The 23345-nt window shown below is 38.1% G+C and overlaps 1 protein-coding gene and 1 long non-coding RNA gene across 2 annotated transcripts; both read left to right on the top strand.

The window, feature by feature from the left end:
• Positions 1-5420: 5420 nt before the first annotated feature.
• Positions 5421-16473, top strand: ipmkb (inositol polyphosphate multikinase b). The gene is made up of 7 exons (XM_025057168.1): positions 5421-6275; positions 6490-6761; positions 11391-11476; positions 11911-12007; positions 12144-12316; positions 15236-15317; positions 15504-16473. Exons 2-7 carry the CDS (start codon positions 6524-6526, stop codon positions 16280-16282), a joined length of 1455 nt encoding a protein of 484 aa, XP_024912936.1. The 5' UTR covers positions 5421-6275; positions 6490-6523; the 3' UTR covers positions 16283-16473.
• Positions 16474-21191: 4718 nt separating this feature from the next.
• LOC112487271 (uncharacterized) lies at positions 21192-22779 on the top strand. The gene is made up of 2 exons (XR_003050203.1): positions 21192-22337; positions 22518-22779. It is a non-coding gene; the product is annotated as an uncharacterized LOC112487271 (long non-coding RNA).
• Positions 22780-23345: the final 566 nt, after the last annotated feature.

Here is a 23345-nt window from a genome sequence, read left to right as displayed (position 1 = left end):
ACTAAGATCACAACAATAATCAATTTGTTCACACATGAAATATAAAAGGTGATTTCCTGCTCACATGATATGAGTCGTTTCAGTTATTTTATTTTTACTTCTCTTTTCATACAGATCCACTCTGAGAAAACAATTGACTGACATGTAAGACGAGCCAACATACAGTAGCTTACACTGGATCATTCAAGTAATTATTTAAGCTGAAAAATAAATTGTGATTAAACTACACCTGTATGTGTGTTTCCTGTTACGGGTTTTCATACAGTCAAGTTTAGGAAAAGCATAAGTGTGAAATGTCTAAATGGAGATGTGGTCAGATTCATTGTGACCCGATCTGTCACCCCACTGTACCTACATAAGGCAACAAACATCACCGATAAAACACAGGATCTATTTCCTGTTCGTGACCTGCTTATGTGCAACAACTAATGGTGACTTTAATTTGTACATGAATTTTGTTGTACCGATCTATCTATGTATCTATCCGTATGGATAATTATACATATATATGAATATATAAAATTTATTAATTGAACATTTTAAACGTTATAATATATTTTACAATGATGCATTGTTCATATCATCAGAGAGATTGTCATTTTAACACATTCAAAATATGAAACTATAAATTAAACACTAAATAAAGCATAGAAAACAACATTGATCCGTTAGAGGAATGATAAACTTATCATATAATATGCAAATTATTTATTACAAAGTAATTTCGTCTTTGAAAGGGTTTCATTGCTGACTTGATGACAGCGGCTCTCTTTGCGACGATTTGCGTCGATTTGCGGCACTGCGCAAACTTTTTTTCCCCGTTCATTATTTTACCTTACTTCGCATAAAAAAAAAAGAAGAAGCCTATCGTACGCACGTTGGCTTTTCCAGATGTGGCAGATAATCGTTTTGTAATGTTAAGTTAGTAAACAGCATTTGCTCTTTTCTTAGCTCCTGGCCAACAGGCAGTTCTTGATGACAGGAGACCCTAGAAAAAGACTGCATGAAAAAAGAGACCGACGAAACACAAAAAATACGTACTTGAATGCTGGTTAAAGGTTAACAAATGCGGCAAATATACCCAAAAGGTAAGCCATGAAATTAGCTCCTTAGTAGCTTAAAAAATCTAAATAAATAGTAATTATCATTCGAAAAACTTACACCATTAAGTGTTTCCTCAGTTATTTCAACGACAGTGGTAGTAAAAAACAAAGCTAGAAGATAGAGGAAATGTAATAAATTAACACATTTTGCTCACTACTAAGAAAAACAATGATAAACAAAACAACTAAAAGAATAAAGTATAGAGAAATAGTTAAGTTATATGTAGTTCATATAACTTAACTATTTCGCTATACTTTATTCTTTCTTGAATTAAGTTCAAATAAAAGTTTAGAATATAGAAAAAGAGTCAAGAGAGCAAAAAATAAATAAAAAGGTTCAAAAATTAAATCACCAAAGTTTAAGCAACCAAAGTATAAGAGAGATAACTGGTTAAAATAGGCACAGCAATAGCCACTTGGTTAGCGATTGTTTTATGTTTTTTAATAAATAGTTTAAAAAATCCTGCTTAATAAAAAATCAAGAGAAAAAAATTACAACAAAAAATATATAGTAACCATTGTACAGTATGTGAACCACAAAGGTATGCTTATACGTGGCACAGTGTCGTGATCTCTGTGTTGTATCTGGTTCTGGTTGTTTACACTATACAGTATATAAGGTTCATATAACTTCCCCATATTTAAACCACAGTTTACACTTGAACTAACATCGAAGGGCAGGTGATTTCCAAATATAATTCTTTCTGTGTCACTTTCACAGCAGTCACACAACACTTTCTTAGAAGGCAATGTTGACCAGAAATGTTCTGTGGTCCTTCTTTAACTACACAAATAGACAAATATTGAATGTTGGCCTCACACTAATGTATGACGTCAGTAGTTCCGTGTCCTAATTGCAAACAAGGCTGAAGACCCCTGCTACAGTGCAGTCAATAGTACAGTCAGCGCAAAAGACTTTGACTTTGGACTGAAAGAGAGTTGAAGGGTTCAATAGATCAATTTTATGAAGGAAAATAGATAAATATTGGATAAAAAATAAATTTCCTTTTAGCATAATAATTATCAATATATTATCCTGAACTAAACAAGTTACTGTTCAATTTTTAAGCACAAATTGCACACCTAGTTAGTACATAGGTAGTCATTTTTTACTATAACAAAATTGTTGTCCCAATAACATAAAATTTAGCTTTACATCATATGCTATTTTCATCAAAAGTTGCCTAATATTAACACTATTCTCCTGCAGGCGCCTACTGATGACCTAAGATGGCGGTCGGGGGCGGGGGGTGACAAATGGGAGGATATTTTCAAGGTTCAAGTGATGATGGCACAACTGCACTTTTATTTAACTTTGTGTTATTTGATGTTAATATTAATTCATTATAAAATATGTTGTTACTCTGTTAGTTTGATTAATTTGAAATGTAAAGATATTGATAAGATTTGTATTAGGGCAAAGTGGGAAATGACCAAAAGAGTCTGAGAACCGCTCATCCAAAATAGTAGTACTAATACTATAATAATGATTTTTTAAAAAGTCTTCAAAACATAAAAATATCCTGTAAAAGGAAAGGAATGTCATAATTGTCCTTCAGATATGTTGCTATATCTGTTCTTCTGGTTACAATTCAGAAAAAAAAAATGTTTTTGTTATGTCCACGATTGATCAGAAGTAACATACTATGGGGTCTTTCAGCAATCAGTAAAAGTTCCTTGCAATTCACTCACCATGGATGGAGTGTTTTTACTAAACATTAAATCCTCTGAAAATGTTTTCCATGGTGATATAGCCCAGAGGACAAGTCCTCTAATAGGATAACGCAATGGAGTTCTTTCTCCCTGTAATATGGGTGAACTATTTATCCACTTAAAATGACACTCTAATTTTAATGGTTGTTTATTGACTATGGCAATAGACAAGTAATCAGTTGAAAATCAGTTTTAAAATATTTTGCATTCTACAAAGTGAAAATATTTATTTGTAACAACTGTCTTGAAAGACCCAGGATTCGATTCCACAAAACAATTGCTACACTTTGTGCTGCTGCTTGATTTAAACAAAAACCCGCATCCATAGCGGCCCCTTGTGGAACTGTTTGGCCACACCTGATCCCCATTTACAACAATATAGCTCAGGGAATTCCTCTGACAATGGTGCTGGAGAAGTGGGTTGGAATGTCGGGCATTTCTAGACAATTACAAATTAGAAAGAAAACAATGTTAAAAAGTGATATAAATTTGTCATAAAAAGTTGATGTTGTAAAGAATAAGAATTAAACTTGGTCCTGTGCCTGAATTTGAACCCACACTCCAGGTCCCATTGTCTGTGTTGTTTCCATTGTCTGGGTTTTTTGAAAGCCAATCATTATAATATAATGACTAGCATTTTTGTTGTTCCTTTGTTTTAAATGTCCAACCAGCAACACCAGTGACTATTGTTGATCTCTTCTTTTGAAGATCAGTTCTAAACATGAGTGACTGTCTTCCTGTCTGAAAGAATCTGCACTCCTATGTTGTATTAGTTTCTATGAACTGAGTTCTTTTCTAAAAACTGACTTTTTGTTTTGCAGGCCTAAAGCAGCGTTGACACAGTATGAGATAATACTGACGGAAATCACACTGGCACTTTTGCACAAGGGCAGCAGGTAAAACAGCATAGCAGTGTGGGTCGGGGGCTCGAAGAAGTCAAAAGGGTGGAGCAGGTCATGACACAATCTGCTTTCTCCAACTTGCTTTTTTTACTTTCAGTATAAGGCAGAGGGTAGAGGCCTTGGTCAAGAACAGGGAGCCCATGTTAGGCAGGCATCTTAGTGAAGGTTTGCTCTCTAAATGGACTCACTCAGATCTGATGCACTTCTTCTTTTTGGTTGTCCACTGTAGGTCCACACCCACAGCTATGAGCAGTAGGTTGAAGATGTGGGGTACAGGTGTACCAGGTGACGTTACGGCTAGGAGGTGGGGGTGGTGTGGTAGGTAGAACGGTGGAGTACTCCACAACATTGACCGCCAAGGAAATGCACGTGGCTGTCAGTGAGAGTGCTGCAGACAGTGTACCTGGAGTGTGGGTTCAAATGGATGATGTTGAAATTTAATTCTTATTCTTTACAACATCAACCGTTCATGACAAACATATATCACTTTTTTAAAATTGTTGCTAATTTGTAATTGTCTAGAAACCTCCGTCATTCCAACCCACTTCTCCAGGACCATTGTCAGAGGACTTATCCCCTGAACTATATTGTTGTACAGTATATGTGGCTCAGGTGTGGCTAAACAGTTCCACGAGGGGCCGCTGTGGCTGCGGGTTTTTGTTCAACTCAAGCAGCAGCACAAAGTGTAGCAATTGTCTTTCCGAGACTAGATTTGAACCTTTATTTTCAGAAAAGTTAAGACAGTTTTAATTAAAAAACGTAGGTGCTGAAAGCAACTCAGCATCCATTTTACCATATATTTTTTTTAAAACAAGGACTTCTTTGCTTACTGTGTTGGACCCATTATGTATCTTATATGTACAAAAGCTTAAATAACAAAATCTAAATATTTGATCATAGAAATATAAAACTTCTACATTGTGTTGCATCAATTGTGACTGTGACTAAACTACACTGTTGTAGCACATTGTTTGTCTGTAAATGGCCTAATTAGTGTGTAGAGTCAACAGAGATGCAATCTACCCCCGACCTCAATTATTATTGTTTATATATTTGTGTTTATGGTATTTTAGGCTAATTAAAGTGATATGGTGAATTTTCCAACAGATAAGTGTAATTGTCAGCTTTGCAATTAGGGACAAAGTCATCAGATAACAGAGGACAAGGCAGTAAATCTCACTAAAACAAACTTTCATGTGGGATAATTCCATGTAGTAATAGGTTAACATAATTAAATGTTGATGAAATTATTATTACTATTATTATGCAATAGAAGTAGTAAAGTACTAGACCTTAGAAATTAGCTAATCAGGGGCACAGTAAGAGTGGAGATCAAGTTAGAGAGGGGAGGACAAGATGGAATAAATAACACTATTATTACAAAGTTATTGAAATCTATATTTTAACCCGGTCTTGAGTGTTCACCTTTTCAAATTTCTAGGGATTTATTCAGTAATTATTATTATTATTATTATTGCTGTTATTTATATTATTATTATGTAGACGTATTAGTATTGTAAAGCCTTTAAGTATGTTCGAATAAAAACTATAATAATAAATGACAGTTAAAACGTTAATATATATTTAGTCATTAATAAATTAGTAATTACTTTAGATTAGTACAAGTATGAATTAGTAATTTTCTACATAAATGACACCTCTAATTTATTGTTGAAATAAATTAGAGGTGAGTTGCCGTAAACTTAGGGAGGGTGTGTTTTGCGACAGTAGTGCAAATGTCGTAACGCGTGGGCAAACTCTGGGCGTTGTTCATTACGTAGAGAGACGACCGCCCACACTGACCTGAATATGTGGATTTTTGTTGCTGGGGACAATTTTTGTCATGTCATGGACTCCAAAACAACAACAAGAAGATTTCCGTTGTATGGACCTTCTTCCAAATGGGCCCGTGTGTTAAATACAGTATTACGACAAATGCGAATCGCCCCCTCGCCTGCTGAATTGTGACGCTTTATCAACCTTATGGGCAGTATCGATGTATTGGCTGTACATACTGGAATGGCTCGCCTTTTGGCTCAGTCTGTGATTTTTACGGTGTTGGTGTGGCCTGCCTTCCTGTCTGGGTTGATTGGATTGGGAAATGATTCCTAAATTCGCCCTCGCATCAACAGTATTTACTTCTCGAGTAAGGAAGTAGAGTACGTCAAGATAATTATACTAAACACGGCCTATATCGAAAGTTGTTTTTGTAACCTTCACAATAAAATCACCAAACGTAATCTTTTGGATGTTATTTTGATCACTTTATGGTGGAATACAACAGATTGTGGTAGGAGAGCTAATATAAGATATCATGTATTAGAAGATCAGTTTTACTTCTAGACGGGGTCGCCGAGCGTCAGTAGTGACTCGCAGTGTGTCTTAATTTGGAAACTGTAAACGGAAGTGATTTTGATTGTGTCGTTTTTGCTTTGACACAGTCTGGTAGTTAGGGGGATGTGGCCAGGGTATATTTATGCTGCTGTTCGAGATATGAAAATCACTGAATCGCTGCTGCTTCTGGAGCCCTGTTTCTCCACCAGTGTCCACACCGGAGGTAAGGACATTGCAGGTTCTGCCCATAAACTGAACTGTCGCCCCTTTTCGAATACGTCGATCACGACCGTAGCTATTGAGCTGGTTCCGCCTGTACTGGCTCATCTTCATGAAGCCTTCACGCCCAAGCATTGAGTTGGTCTCGCAGCATGTGATTCTATATAGTTAAATTGACAAAGCGTTCCTTTAAAAACTTTATTTTTTTGGACAAATAGCTTCAGTCCTTCTCGTTTCGAGCGTCTTCCTCATATGTCAACAACTCAACACCAAGTGATGATGGAGCCCTCTCTAGCCCTCGGGAGATTGGAGCTCACCCCCGGTTCAGCTGCTGTTGGGGTCAACCTGACCCCGCTGCTCCCTGGAGGTTCCCCGGTCAAAGAGAAGAGCAGCCAGCGACCAGCGGAGCCCCAAGGCCCGGCTCATCTGAACGGCTGCATCCCACTGTCGCATCAGGTGGCCGGTCACAAGTACGGCGTGGACAAAGTGGGTGAGTGACAATAACCGGTTCTGTTCTATTTTTCATTCAATTAGCCTGTTATTATCATGTCATAACGATGAATTCATCTGGATGACATCAGTCCAACAAACAACTGGCTGGAAGAATAAACCAGAAAAGTTAGAGTGTTATTAACCAACTGGAGATAATAAGTAACCCATTGAAAATAGTTGTCACCAAGTCATTGATAAGTTGACTAATGGGTGCAGCCAGTGTGTAGATACATGTACACACACTCCCTGCCTGAGGATAATATGAAAGTTCACATTTGTTTGTCCTGTGATTAATCATGAACCCAAGGTGTAAAAGATCCAGATATGGTCACTGTCTAAAAGATGGTGGGATTATGATATGTTTAACACAATCAGGGAGGATTATTGCACGGATTGGATGATTCACCTAATGATCCCTATGACATCTTGATGCAATCATGTTCAACTCTGACTCTGTCTTCTTGCATAAGTAGGGTTTTTTGTGACCTTATGGGTAATATGTTGAAATGAACTGCATGTACATGATGAAGTCAAGAGTATGTAATTCAGTACAGTTTTCAGTGCATGAGTCACCGCTGTTCAGTCATTCACCTTGATAAACTGCAACATGCTGACAAGAAGAAAATGTGCTTGGTTCTTAGGGGACAGATAAGACATTTTAAGAGCGTGTTCTGCCAGGATGCATCATACAATGTCTGTGAAACGTGTTTTCCTGGTGTGGCATACACACTCTTTTTAAACTTTTTACCTCTGGTAGACCGAAAGAGTCTGAACAGGTCTACACATGAAACACATAGGCAGTCAATTACCTTTGGAAATACAGGCCGAGCTAGTTGGATGGCTAGTACTAAAATTAGTATCCATTGCCTCACTCTCAGAATTTAGCCCTCTAGCTTCACCTGTTGGGATAGGTTTAGCTGTAGAGCTATGTATGTCAAGTGTGAATTCCAAGATATTAGGCTTAATTTGATATTCCTCACATACTGTCAGCAGAAAATGTAAATTATGTAAGTTTTAGTTCTGAATAAACTTAACAGGACTAAGGACTTAATCCTGATACACCTGTGAAAGATGTTCCTCGGCTTACTAGCTTACAGGACCCTGTAGGTTTTTAGGAAGAGGTCTCGCACTGTGTCCACTGCTATTAGAACTATAAGCTTAGCTACTAATAAATATATTAATTAAAAAAATAAGATAATATATGTGGACATTTTTGTACACCAGCCCCTATCCTACAATAACCTCTAAAGCTCAGGTTATCGTAGGATAAACTAATAATTCATGGTTGGTTTTTAAATACCTGGTGCAGAAGCAGTTCTCTATGTTTAGTGTATTTGACAGCACACTGTAGAATGACGTTATCTGAGTGTCTCTTTGGGCTCAGCAGCAAATAATTATTAACACCAGCTGAGTGGAACCACAGAGACTTGCACTGACACAGTGGTGAGACTTGTCCAACAGTCTTCCACTGTCTCCATGACAGTTGCAGAACAAGTATTGGAATCCAGTTCAGCTTGTACTTCATTTGCTTGCAAACAGCCCTGTTTCCACAACATGTGTGTTTTAAGTTGGAGTTGGGGGCGGACGTTTGTATGCCACAAGGGACGATTGTATAACTGTTGAGGTTTTTCTGTTGACCAATGATTTATTTTTTCAGCTTCTGTCATAAAAATGGCCTGCTGTAGTTTTCTGTTTGTACTAATGAATGCTACCCAGAAGAGAGGAGAAGTATTCAAGCTATTGACTCTCAAACAGGAAGTATACAGTTAGTTTTATAACCTGCAGGACCGGTGCGTTCTTAATGCTTAGACTCCAGAGTAGTAGATTCATTTATTTATTTATTAGACTTTCTGACAAATTATCGTAAATGACAGAGATAAACCTGTTACAGTCTGCACAAGGAGGTGAACAAGAAGTCAATACGACGGTTGACTTAAACATTATCGATTCTATAATGCAATAAAGTGAAGCTGATATGTAGTTATTTGACTTTTGTTCCATTGCTATACAGTATGTTATAATAGTACGCTAACTGTTTGTGTGTGCTTAGATAATGAGTAATAAATGTAAATCCAGGGTCCAAGGTTCAGTCAAGTCATAAAAGTGTGGAACAGTTGACAGTGACAGGTGACCCAAGTGAACATACAGTAAATTCACTTGTACTAATAATGAAACTGTCCTGTGTAGCTATTTATAATGATCATTTAAATACAGTTAAATAATAAATTATATTTTGTATGTTAACACATTTTTCTTTTTCTTTTTTTTTTTTTTTGAGCCCAAATCTTGTTTTTCTGGCAGCTCAGCCAAACTGTGTGTGATTCCTAGCTAACCTCTATTGTTGAAATATTTTACTACCTGACATGAACTACATTTGCAACTAGTAGTCTAGGCACAACTGACACGACTTGAGCAAGACCCCAACAACCAAGTCTGTGTCCAAGGACAGGTCTCTGAACATTGTAAAGGTCTGGCTAAGATCAGTGTCTCCCACGACTTAAAATTGCGCAAATAAAAACCATGTGATCTTCTTTATATTTCCAGTTTTGTGGCATCTATTCACACTTGTAGTACCTACTTTGACCATAATTTCCCGCTGTGTAACTTAAACTACTATGCTCACCTTGGATGTGTTGGTGAAGGACTTGTAGTAAAGAAAGTAGCGCACCACTGAAGTACTCTCTTCAGCCGAGTGGTTGACCAGACAGGAAGTGCATTCGCTTGTGTTTCATTTGTTTCACACACTGCAATTGCAACAAAGAGGTTTCAGTTTTTGTCAATGAAGTTGTCGACTCCTGCTCTGCCCGTACACTTGTTATTCTTCAAGTCTCATCTATCTGATAAGCATAATGAAGTTAGAGTGAGGGCTCAGTGATGGGAAATGAGTATTTGAACATGTCCTGTGCAGACAGAGGGAGTTGGTGATGCTAATGTGCGGCTCTCGCTACACCTCCTGTGTTGACACGGTAATGTTACCTCATTATTGATGATAGATACAACAGGCTTGATGTGCTGCTGTAATGTTGCCCTTAGTGTTGAATGTGTCTGCAGAATCATAGAGGGAATAATAGGCGGGAGGATGATGATGTTTCCCAAATCCTCATTTTCAGATGGATGTCGATGAACCCCACAGACTGAACAGATGCTTAAACCCAGACTCACATCACTGGCTCAACCCAGATGGGTGTGTCTGTCAGTTTTATCCTTGGTCTTGTATTTGTTTGTTTTGCGTAGATGTCTTATTGGGTTCTTAGAGAAAATAAAGGACAAAGTAATCCTCTCTCCACCACACAATCTTTGAGTCCAGTATTTAATCAGTGGTGGTGAGCATGTGATGATGTAACCGGATACTCATCATCTTTCTCGCTGCGCTGCTAGTGGGTTTGCACAGGCAGCTGAGAATACGTTTAATTCTCCCACTCAAAGTGAATTTCATTCTAAAAAAGGATGCACTGATCTCTCTCTCTCTGACCCATATCCTTCCTGCTGCGTTCAGCACAGGACTGGCTTTCACTGCTGATTAATGTGTGTGTGGTTTCATTGAATTCATTGATGCTTTTGTATGTTTAAAATGATCTTCAAAATAGCCTGATAAATATAAACATATAAATTGCTAATATCTTAGTTTGCCTAAAAGCATATCAAATTGCTAAAAGGTTTAAACTGAAATTAACCCCAAAACCTTCCCAACTAATTTGCCAAAAGACATGCTCATTAACAGCTCATATACAGCAGACAAGCAAAATTTATTTCTAAAAGCAAAAATAAACTCAACCAAAAATATCATCTAAAAGATGCCTAACGTCTAGTTGAAAGAGCTAAAAGTTGAAATATTTATTGCAAAGTTGCCAAATGCCTATTAAAAAATTACCAAAAGATAACTAAAGGTTGGCTTCTTACACAGTAGGCCCTAAAGAAAATGAAAGTTATTCTAATATTGACCCAAAATAGGAGCCAAAATTAGAAGCTAAACGTTGGCCAAACAACACTTTCAAGTTGCTTGAAAGTAAGCTGGTGTTTGGAACATAATCAAGAGAACCTTTACTTTCAAATATCTCTATACCTGTTTTTATCACACATTTGTCTGACTTCACCCAGGCTGAACCCCAGCAGCACAGGGGTGGAACTGTAAAAGTAACCAGATCCCTGCTAATTGTTTTTTAAACACTGTTTGTTGTCTGTAGCCTCGAGACTAAAGGATTTGTTTCCTGTTTTTAGATCACATTTCAAACCTTAGCCTGATCAAACAGGATTCCACCAACCTTTCATCTTTATGTTTGACTAGTTGCTAACTTCTAACAGGTCACTACACCTGTGTGACAGGTCCTGGTCAGTAAGGATTTAAAGAGAAATACAGACCTGGGTTTTCCACCTATACAGTATATAAGTGTTGTGTCGATACTGATATCCAGGGACTTCCTATTCAGGAGTGGTTCTTAAAATAAGGGCACAGAGCTATTTCGGGGATGCAGGAATTTCAATATTTCCCTCCAATTGTGCCAGTTGGTTAGAAATTATAACTAGATATTTGAAGTAATATCTATGAACCTTTATAGTCCCATCCCCGAAAAGGAGATGCTGCAGGCAGAGTTTGTGATTTGTGAATTTTCTTTGTCCTTTTCTGCAGGTATTTTGCAGCATCCAGACGGAACAGTCCTGAAGCAGCTCCAGCCTCCACCAAGAGGACCACGAGAGATGCAGTTTTACAGCATGGTAATACTTACTGCAGTACAGTTACACATCTCTGCGAAAGTCTTAAGGACCTCCCCCCATGTTTTTAGTGTTTTACTTATAAGAGCATTAGAAGCTTAAAATGACAAAGCACCACTGGGAGTAATTTTCCAAGCGACTTACACTGAACAGGCAACTTGTACTTCACAGTGAGTGGCGCCATGATGTGCAGAATAAACACCATGTTGTACTGAAACCCTGAAATTAATTAAGACTCAAAATTTCAGGACGCTATAAATCACTTGCATTCAGCCAGACTTAATAGCAACCTATGAAGTTGCTCACAATATTTTCCAGACTTTTGATCACATACTTTTATAAATACTCTCTGGGCGCGGCACCAAAGGTGGTATGTTTATTTAAACTCACCCTGTGTGCAGTCTAGCGTCATGCTAATGTTTACCTTTGTCTGTCAGGTGTACGCAGATGACTGCTGTGACCCTTGTCTCCTAGAGCTCCAGAACCATCTCCCCAAATACTATGGAACCTGGTCTCATCCTGACAGACCTAGTGGTAAGACATGGACTCTCTTTTTTCCAGATCTGTTATAAAAATAAATTGTGATGGAGTATTGGTTAAAACAATTAATCACGATTAATTGCATGATTGCCTGAAGTTAACTTACAATGATTTTGTACTGGTCCTCCAGATCTGTACCTGAAGCTGGAGGACGTGACCCGGCGCTTTGTGAAGCCGTGCATTATGGATGTTAAGCTGGGCCAACGCAGCTACGATCCGTACGCCTCGCAGGAGAAACGGGAGCAGCAGATCAGGAAATACCCGCTAATGGAGGAGATCGGCTTCCTGGTCCTCGGCATGAGGGTGAGTCCAATCCTTGGACAAATCTCTATATCTGTTTATGTGGTGATATGTGAGACACACACACACACACACACCACACAGATCATGTCAGTGTCTCATTATTTATACCCACATGAGTGACAGAGACGGATGACAGGAAATGGAGTGAGCCTGTCTTATCTGTTGGAGAGGAAGACATTCTGGTCTCTATCAGCAAAGTTTATATCAGTTTGATCAGTTTCCATTACGAGCTACAGTCAACACCACACGCCACGCATTATCATCATCATCATCATCATCATCATCATCATCAGCCTCCCCTGCAGTGACTTATTTTGGGTTTTTCCGCTTGACGCAAACACACAGTACCACACAATACATGATTCACATGAATTAGCATGAAAAAGTTTTTGTAAAAAAAAAAAAGTATTTGTGAGGGAGTTCAGCTGAATATCTCTGAATATAATACTAGTTCAGAGTACCCACTAGCCTTTCTGCCAATCAAAAGAATTGACTACTCTCAAAGCTGGCTCTTATATATTAATATATAATATAGATTTTTTAAAGTGTACATTCTTTCTGAATACTACATATATATTTTTAATCTACTTTGTTAAAAAAAAAGCTAATTCACCATATCTTTAATAGGTGCTATCGTCTTACCACCACACAGTATTGTTCATCTCATGTGTCATGTGCAAACTGAGATGTTGCATAACCAAAAGACAATAAATTACAAAATTGTGTTAAATTAGGTCTGTTAAATAAACCCACCAATGAGAACTGTCCAATCTCTGACATTTGAACCACATCCACTTTGATCCTTGACCACATATTGCTCCATCATCTTACGTAAGAGGAACAAACAGGGAGCAGTGGCTCTCCAGTGGGTGCCAGTGGATGAATATATGTGGACGTAATCCAGGTGATAAAGGACACTGTGAAGGCCGTGCTTTGAGGAAATGAGTTATGTGTTTGAACTGCAGGTCTGTGTGTGGACAAGGGAACGGCTCATTGACTGACGACCGCCGCTGAAAGGCGCAATGGTGTTTGTTTAACCAGGACATCAGTGCAGATGACAGCATGTGATGGGACGGCAGCGTTATGACAACATGTTCCTGCACTCAGTAAACCAGTCGTAAATGTGCTGTCACCTGATGTTTACCAACAGCGTCGGTGGTTTTTATGAGGACTAGTGGTCGTTGTTGATGTCCTTTGATCTGTGGTGATGTCAAATAGGAAAACTGAAAGGTTAGGGTTAGGTGCAAAAATGCTCATGCAATTAGCTTCAATGTTCCTTTTGTCTTTGGTGCCTTTAATTACACCTTTATAGTTCTTTTGTTCAGCTCCAACTCATCTTTTAGCTGTTTTTGGCTAACTTGGCTAGCTTGTCTAATCTGACTTATACAGACAAATTGTTTGGTTGAAATCCAGTGGTGGTGACTGTAAATTTTTAACATACATTAAACCTGATTATTAACCCTATGATTATTAAGTATCACAGGAGCAACAGTTACACTAAGCAGCAGAAAGACAGAGAGGCAGTTTACACAGGATCCATGTGTGAAGGTCATGGTACTTGAGGACAGTATTCCAAGTATCTAAAAACTTTACATAAGAGCTGTATTTGAGCTGAGCAGGACGGTACATCACTTCACTGGTGTATACATTATACTGACAAAAGTGGGATGAACAGAAAGACACAGGGTTTGAAATACTGAGTATTTGTCCAGCCAGGAACCCGCCCACGTTGTAATCTAATCAGATGGTTTAAAAACAGTGTGTGTTGCATAAAATACAAACACCCAAAGCTGTTTGTTTCCTAGAACATGGGATTAAGGACGGAACAAACCTGACTCAGAGCTGGGAAAGTTTACCCAGTAGTCCATGTGTTTGGATAGAGAGGAGACTAATTAGTGGTAATGACTTTCCTGTTGAAGAGACGGTTCAAAGAAGATGAAATGTAGAGATTAAGAACAGTGATGTCTCAAAGAAGAACTTCTAAATATAAATATTACACTTGGAGGCCAATCTTCTGATTTACCTCAAGAGTGCAGAGTGCAGTTAAGAAAAAAGTCTTCATCTTTTAATTATTTAATGAGTCGTCTGGGCCACAAAATGCGGAAAATAACTTTCGCACCAAAGCTAACCATGAAGCTTATGCTAGTCGGGTGAGTATCATACCTGTGTTGCTACATGCCCCAATATCTCAAAATACACAAAGTCCAAGACAATGTAAATGAGTGTTTCATAAAACAAAAACTGGAAAAAAGATAATACAGTGGAACCTCGGTTTTTGAACCTAATACGTACCTTAAGGTCGTTTGTGAACCGAAACGTTTGAAAACGAAAACGATTTTTCCCAATAGGAATCAATGGTAAATGGATTAATCTGTTCCTGGCCCCAGGTGATCGCTTATTCGAACGTTTTCAACAGTATTCTGTGTATAGTTCATACACGATACCAATAAAAATTTAAGAAAAAAAGATCAACTTTTTTTTTAATCATTTTATTGCTTCCTTCATCTTAATGTGCAAATCGGCGACTGCTAAGCCATACCGTAAAGCCAGATCTGAAGCACGAGAGCCATTCTCATGGTTTCGTATAGTCTCTCGTATATTCACTTCTTTTGTTGTTCTCACTATTTTGCTTTTCCATGGTGATTTATGCAATAAAAAATAGAAGAAAAAGCTCAAGGCAAGAAATACCGGCAGAATCAGACAACAGTTGTTAGCGCGTATATCCTGAGCGTGGGCTGAGGCAAGACTGACGTCACACACTAAGTCACTCAGTGATCAAAAGACTGCACGTTGGGTTGATTGGTGACTTTTTACACCCAGTCCTGATACCTGCTCTTTTAAACTCCCTGGCCATTCAGACTAAACCGTTATATTCAGGTTGAGATTGTTAACTATTTGCTGTTTCCTCTCTTGTTCCAGGTATACAAGATGTGCAGTGACACCTTTGAGTCCTACGACCAGCACTATGGTAGGGCACTGGTGAAGGACACCATTAAAGATGGTACGTGTCGGGAATCTAACTTAACATTAAACAGGTTACTTGTTATCACTGAAAATGCAGTCATAGAATAATTTTTTTTTTTAAAAACTTTAATTTAAGACCAGGGTCTCAAATTGGCAAATACAGTTTCTCATCCTTAATTGACTGACAAAAGTATTTTTAAATTTTATATTATCCTGTCTTCAGGTCTGGCCCAATTCTTCCACAATGGTGTTTGTCTCAGAAAGGATGCAGTGTCTACGAGTGTCCACAGGGTGAAACAAATCCTGCGCTGGTTTGAATCCCAGCAGCAGCTGGTCTTCTACGCCAGCTCTCTTCTTTTTGTGTACGAGGGTCTTACCTCCTCCTCATCCTCTTCCTCACCTCTTTCCTCCCCTGCCCTGAGCCCAACTTTGGTGCAAACTGTCACGTGTCCCTCAGTGGTGGACAGCTGTCAGAGGACGAAGGACGAAGCAGCACAGGAGAAGGAGAAGAAAGAGGAGGAGGAGGTGGCAGAGTTCAACAACAACAATATTCAGGTGACGGTGCCCTGGGACTACAGCCTGGCCACCATTTACACCAACCACAGGAAACATGGCCACCACCACCACTGTGCCTCCAAGACTCAGCTCCAGGGCAACAGTGGAGACAGTGCGACTGTGGAGACTGACTACGTACAGTGTCAGGAGGACAACTCCACATGGAAACGGAAGGGTGAGTCAACGCAGCCACCAAATGGCAACAAGAACAAACCACAACTGGAAAGAATGGTGGATGAAGGAGAGAGAGGGGTGCAATGCAACAAGGAGAAGGAAGAGGAGGAGAAGAAGGAGACGAAAGGACCAGGAAAAAATGAGTCAGAGGTGGAGGTGAGGATGATTGACTTTGCCCACGTATTTCCAAGCGAAAGCCATGATCAGGGCTACATCTACGGCCTCAGACACCTGCTGACGGTGCTGGAGCGGATCCTCCATGACTCTGCCTAGAGCTCCTGCTGCTTCCTTCTTCTCTGCCACCACCCACCCTCCCTCTGTCTTTTTAACCCTCCTCTCCTCTGAAATTAGGCAACCCGCAGAGGAGCAAAGGGAAAACTCACAGGCCTGAATATTAAATCTGAACCATCAACATCGCATTTATTATCATCTCACCTGACTGTGATGGTCCGTCGACCATGTGAGTTTGTATATCCTGAGCGTGGTCTGTGTGTGTGTGTCTGTCTGTCTGTGTGTGTGTGTGTGTGTGTGTGTGTGCTGACAGCTGTTTTCTGAGCAGCAGCACTACATGCACTGATCATTCTATGAAGGCGCTTCAACCCTCCAGTGAAACACAACATCCTCAGCTGCTTGCTTTACTCCTGCTCTGACAGAAACACACTTCAAACAATAACACGCTTCAGGTTCAAGTACAGAAGCTAAAATTGAAAAACAAAAATCTGTAATTTTATAAGTCAATGTTTCCCGTATAAAATTTGCAACAGCAACACTTTTCGGTATCTTATTTTGTCTCAGTGGACATGCAAGTTTACTGAACTGTGCCCTCTGCGGGCAAAAAAAGCCAAACCGTGACAATTGGAAATACAGTTTGTTAAAGCAGCTTTTAACCGGATCAGGGTTTTCTTTTGCTTGAAAAATGTATAATTACAAAATTTTTTTTTTCAGAATTTATCAGAATTTACTTAAAAACAATTTTAAAACGTTTTCTATCAAATATTTGGTCAAATTGGGAAATGCATGTCATTCAGAAGAATTTAATTTAACATTTAATCAAATTTTATTTAAGGGATAGTTCTAAAAAACAGACAGAGCAACAAACAAAGATGTCCCTTAACTGTTCAATTAGTCTAAACAACATCTCGGGTGTTGTTGCGTGTCGTGAGTTCCTCAGCATCAAGTTGAACAAGCAGTCTGCAGGATGTTAAGGATCACGTCAGGTTGTTTTTCTGATTTTTCTTTTACTATTTTTGGTTTAAAACCACTTTTAACAGGTATCTAACTCAGGTAAACTTACTGTACATATACTACTACTATAATCCCAGCAGATCACCCTGTTCGTTTGGCTCCACAGGATGGTTGTGTGTACTATAGTCATATGTTAGCTCATAATTGCCCTTATCTCATCCTGTTAACCTTGCAATGATTTTACCAACATTGTGTCGACTTCTACCAACAGCTTTACTGTTTTTGTGCATTTCCGCTGCCAAATCTTTCTCATTCTCTTTGCTGTAGTTTCTGTTGTAGACTAAACGTTGGTTACAACAAATCGCTGTAACTAACTGTTACTTTCTTTGGCACGAAATACTACAGTAGGTGGCAACCTTATGGTTAGCAAAGATAAAATTAGCCCATTGAGTTTTAAGATTGTAGCAAAAGTGTTGTTTTAAACATGTTGCTTTACTGAGATTCTACTGACGGAGTCGCTGCTAAAGGGAAAAGACAGCAACTGAATGGTTTTACTGTACGATTCTCTTTTTCTTTCTGGGGATTCACACGACAGAAGGTGGAGCCTTTAAAGCCTTTAAAGGTTGGTTAGCAGCGAGACATTGTTGCTGATACTAAGTATACAAAACCAAAAATGTAGCTTGATTTGACAAAATACAACCTTTGCAAGAAAAGGGTTTGTTTGATTTGTTGATGGCTGACGTGAGAGGAATTAAAAAAATAAAAACCATCAAATCACGAGAGCAGAATAGATATTAAAAAGAGGTTGTTTTTTTTTAGATTTTCTTTTAATTAAAAAAATGACTGTCGCTCTTTATCCTGCTCCAGGACTAATACAACACTACTTAGAGAATAGAATGGGCCAATCAGATTCGTTTTTAGTGCAGGAGCACTTTTCATTTCAGAAACGCAGTAGTTCAAAAATAAATGGTTGGACTCCGTTGGACTTGATCATGATAAGAAACATACACAGTGAGCAGGATAAATTAGCATACAGTATGTGTTAGCAACAAGTTAGCCATGATACTGTCAGACTCGTTCTTGTTTGTTTTAACTTTTTTTTTTTTTCACCTTTAAATCCAGAAATGTTTCGTATGCAACTACTATCTTAATCCCAATGGAAAACAAACACAAACTGGTAACGTGAAGTCGTTAATCTGTTCTGAGCCTAGTTTGTAATGACTCTCTTCTCACCAGGAATAATGCTACAGAGTGTTTTATTTTTATTGTAATGCAATGCTGGTCTTTGAGTTTCTCTACATATGTTTACCAACGACCTCCTGCTGTTCCTACACTAACAATATTGCTGCAATGCTAACGCTCACTGCCCCAGAACACCACATAGTCGCATCTATTTTAATTTATAATATGCAGCACGTAATATGTTAATATATGTACGATGTAAAATTCCCAATATTTGGTCAAGTCTACTCTGATTTCAATCTGACGGCAAACTGGGAAAGATACATATTTTTCCAATGTTATTTTTTTTAAATCATCAAAATTTAAATTCATTTAAATCCAAAATATAAAAGTCAAGGATTTTTTAAAGGGACATTAAGAGAGTTGATAATGTTTTGTTCACTGCCTTATTTTGTGTCTGTGTGTTTGAAATATTGATCATTTTGGCAGCTCTGCACATCTGCTCTGTGTTTTATCAGTGACATGATGATGTCGGCCATTTTTGTGAATAGATGAGAAGAGGGTTTTTACACATTGATCCCACTGACTCATATATATTTCTACAAGTTGGAGTCAAAGAACTGCAGGAGTTCCCAGGCAGTCGTTGTTTTTACTCTGTAATATATATATTTTTTATTTGAATGCTCCTGTGAAACCCTTCATTACAAATTAAAATCATACAGTTATCGGAGGGAAGTCAGCGCTGTCGGAATACTGCACATTTCAGAATTCTGCCCCTACAGGTTGATTTTGTAACTGCATAGATGTGTTCACAAAGATTAGATTGATTATTGTTAATGTTGACTAACACCAACTTTAGGTAAATATTGTTTCTTTAATTTGATCAGGCAGTTAATTCATTTAAATATCACATTTTAATGCTTAAATTTTTTATTCTAAACTTAAACTAAATTTACTTTGAGCCTTATTATAATTTCAACACGATTGTAAAACAAAATTCAAATTTTAACCTGCAGCTGTAAAAAGAATGTCTTGGTATTTCCTGGAGGCGTACTTGAACAGATGCATTAAAACACCTGAATGGTTTTCTCATCAGCCTGAATCCATACAGTTGCTTAGATGATTAAATGTGCAACATGGTTCACAATCAGAAACCAGGGGGTGCTCAGACATTCAGTTTGTTAAAATCAATTTCTGTTGTATCACCGTTGCTGTTTTTCACAATGACTCCTGTGGCTGTGATAATTCCTCATAAGCTAAAACAATCTGAGCGACACAAGAGCAAGAAATGCATTTAGCTGTGATTTGAAAATGTTCATTTGTCTGCCAGCCTGTGTTGAGACTTTTCCAGTGAAGCATTTTATTTTTAAAATGTATTTGGTCACCTTCCCATTGGTTGTCACAGTGACATGTCACTTCAATGTCTTCGTGTAATGTTTGACTTTGTAAATGCCAGTTTGCTGTTGATGCTGCATCGTCACTGAAACCAACCTTACTTAAAGATCATGGTTAGACCAGACCAGACCAGTTGGAATATTTGGAGAACCCTCCAAAACAATTCTGACTCAGTCATGCTCCCCCCCATGCCCCCCTCCTCCCCTTCATGGAAACTGAGCTCTCAAACTCCTCAGCGCTGCTTCTTAGAGTTTGGATTGAATTTTGATAAACTGGATTTAACACATCTTATAAATGTGAGCCTGAAACTGAACAAAACAGTGTAAATACAGAGAGGGACCTCCCTCCACCTCTACAAATCTGATGATTATTTTTTCAACAATAAAACAGTTAATCCAAGCATGTGCTGGCTCACCTCTTTATTTGAGCCTTACAATTTGTCTTCCATCGTAAAAGCAACCAAAACGTCAAAAGTGAGTAATAATCTGTTTTCCAGGTCAGGACTAAAGCATCTGCGTTAGTGTTCAACGATCTAATCCTCATGAGGTCCAGCATGCTCCTGGATTACAGTGGGAGGGACCTTATTAACCAATGAGCAGCGTTCATATTCCACCATTTCACCTGTGTTCCCTCCATACCTGCACTGCGGCAGCTGATCCTGATCCGAGCTGAGTTACCGACACAGAAATCCGACCAGGTAAGAACCTGTTCTAAAGTTTAAACACTTTTAACTGGTGTCACTTCAAGTCTGCCTAAACTCTACTGATGTTCACTGTGGGTGTGCAAAAATGTCTATTTTAATAGGACTTTGAGTTAGCTGATCAGATACAACAACATGGTAGAGACAGCAGAGTGACTAGTTCGGAGAAAGAATATAATGAAAAAATGCATCGTCTCATCATGTATTTTATCAAGATGCATGTTTGATTGAATATCTGAAATGTTATTAAGAAACTTCTCATATGGTCTCTATTTACTTTTGTTTTTATTTAAATGTTTATTTGTACACAGATCTACAAGTTATTTCACGCTTATTAAATTTACGTCATTTCCTCTCCCCGTTGCGCATGCGTAGTAAGAGTTTACAAATTATACCGGAAAGGAGCGCTCTTGTTTTTCAAACAAACATTTGGTAGTCGTCGAGTGTATGCGGATGGCACTAAGAGAAAAATCACTTGACCCAAACTATTTACGTTTAAACTACATAATGGAGCAGTTTTGTATGATCTTCAGTCATTTTCTGGACAGTAGTTCGTTAGTTTGTTTCTCGATAAACATTTTTGACGGCAAGTTAACCTGCTAGCGTGTGTTTAGTTCTGCGGTCCAGCGTTATCATCTCTGTGTACAATCCATGAACAGCGGATGGCTCGTCCTGAAAGAAATAGAATGAGTCGAGAGATCAAGGTCTACAAATAACTTTGAAGATGATTTTCTGTTATTGCACATATTGCACCATTTGTTCAATTGTACAGTTCGTTCGGGTTAAATGTCATTTCTTCTGAGTTAACTGTACTGATACCACAACATTGTTGCATTTTTGGTAATGTCGTCAGTCAGCCATTGTATTTCTTTTCGCACACATCTACAAATTATTTCTGCATTAACGATAATCTACATTACGGGACCTTTAAATTTACGCCATTTTCTTTCGATAGTTTGCGCATGCGTAGCAATAGAGACTTTAAATTAAACCGTAAATATTGCTCTGGTTTATCAAACATTTAGTAGTACGGTATTTTATTGACCTTCAATAACAAAGTCACACATGGTGGCATATCTTGGAGGATACAAATGTATTCTTGGATTACTTTGTGGTCTTTTGCATTTTCCAAGAAAGTCACATTATTTATGTATACATGTCATCATAAAATGTCAATTGATGATTTGAGGCACTTTCATATCAAGTGATTTTGATGATTTGTGGCACATCTAAACCGCGCTACCTCACCCTAATAGCAATAATGCAAAAAGATTTAGAGTTACCAGCAGAAAATGCGGTTACTTTCAGTGTATCCCATTTATTTATTTAAGATATTTTCCTTCAATCTAGTTGTGTTAGTCAATCTGTCCATACTGCAGACCTTGTAATGTGAATCCACTGACTTATATTCTTTATATTATATATCTTTATATATCTTTATATTCTAAGACTTTTGAATAAGTGACGTACATCTTAGGAGAAATGAGTGGTACAGTTTGTCTGTTATGGTTTTGTGTTACTTTTTAATGTTGACAGATTGCAGTCCAGTAAAGTGACTTGACTGTTTGTGTGAAAAGGTTGCTTAGTTCAAAGCTGACAGTGTGAGGCTGTTAAAGGCCACCCAGGTAGAGTGGAGTAAAAATGAAATTATTATTTAATGTTTGTTTTGGAATCCAAGACATGGACTGCCAGTTGATGATCAATGCTGTACGTAGTGTGAAAATGACTGAGTGCAATGTGTTGTCTTTGCAGCTCTGTGACTCTGGATCACATCAAGACTTTTAAAACCTAGAGACTGGTGAAGACCGGGCAGGAGGCCATGGAAGTGACCACAACTTCCACCAGCATTGGCAAGTTTGAGGCCAGGTGAGTTGAAGGTGGTGTTTCTGGAGTATTATTGTGTGTTTGAATAAAGCAACCGTCCAGTTGCCCTTGATGTAACTATATTTAGATTAAATGACTAAGAACCTACACTGACAGCGTTTGATTGTGTTGTTCCAGCTCATTGTTGTCATTCATTGCATGCTATTGTCATTGTCTTAACAGGTGGAGAGGACTTGTGAACACAGCAGTTTGAACTGGCCAGGTAGAGTGAAGGAGCAACTTTATTTGAAGCAGATCACTTGTTTGCATATTTGAGTATTTTACTGAAACTTATTGGTAACAGACACTTTTTGGCCCTTGCACTTTCAATGACAGATCCTTAACACTCACTTTTTTGCAACAGATTTTTTTTGTGCCATTGTACTTTCATTGTTGTCTGTATTTGATTGTTGTAAAACTTTTAGAATAAAGAAAGTTTTTGGAATATTGTGTATGCTGCATTTATTTCCAGAAATTAAGCAAAAAATATAAAATATGAATGATTTCTCATTGCCTTTTAGGGCGTGCATTGTCAAACTCAAGGGTATTGGTAAAAAGAATATATTTTTGTTTTAGTATTTTTTTTTTTAGATGTTTAAGTTTGTTTTTTAGTTTGCTATGTAAAAACTAAGTAGTAAAAAGTAAGCAAGTTAAAAAACCAACCAGCGTACTTCTACAATAAACAGAAAAAACAAACATGTACACAGATAGGTTGGGGGAAAATGAAACTAAATTGCACTGACAGTAAAACACTTACCGATTTAAAGACGGCTTCGTACGACTCATCGTCGATACCATCTCTGAGTGGGTAATTCACTGCGTAGTATTTACTCTTTCCAGCCCCGATGTCCTGTAAACATTTCACAACACTCTGTAAATGCTGTCCAAAAGTTTCATTTCCGCTGACAAATAACTTTAAATGTTATTTTTCTTACCGGCCCAGGTGATGGCGATATGGGACTGCTACTACACCTGAAAAGATTTACTTCCAAAAAGTATTTTATATGAATA

The sequence above is a fragment of the Cynoglossus semilaevis genome, chromosome 8 (genome assembly GCF_000523025.1).
Source record: "Cynoglossus semilaevis isolate Cse_v1.0 chromosome 8, Cse_v1.0, whole genome shotgun sequence".
NCBI lineage: Eukaryota > Metazoa > Chordata > Actinopteri > Pleuronectiformes > Cynoglossidae > Cynoglossus > Cynoglossus semilaevis.
The sequence above is the reverse complement of the archived record's forward strand: the minus strand, read 5'-3'. Positions and strand labels throughout refer to the sequence as shown.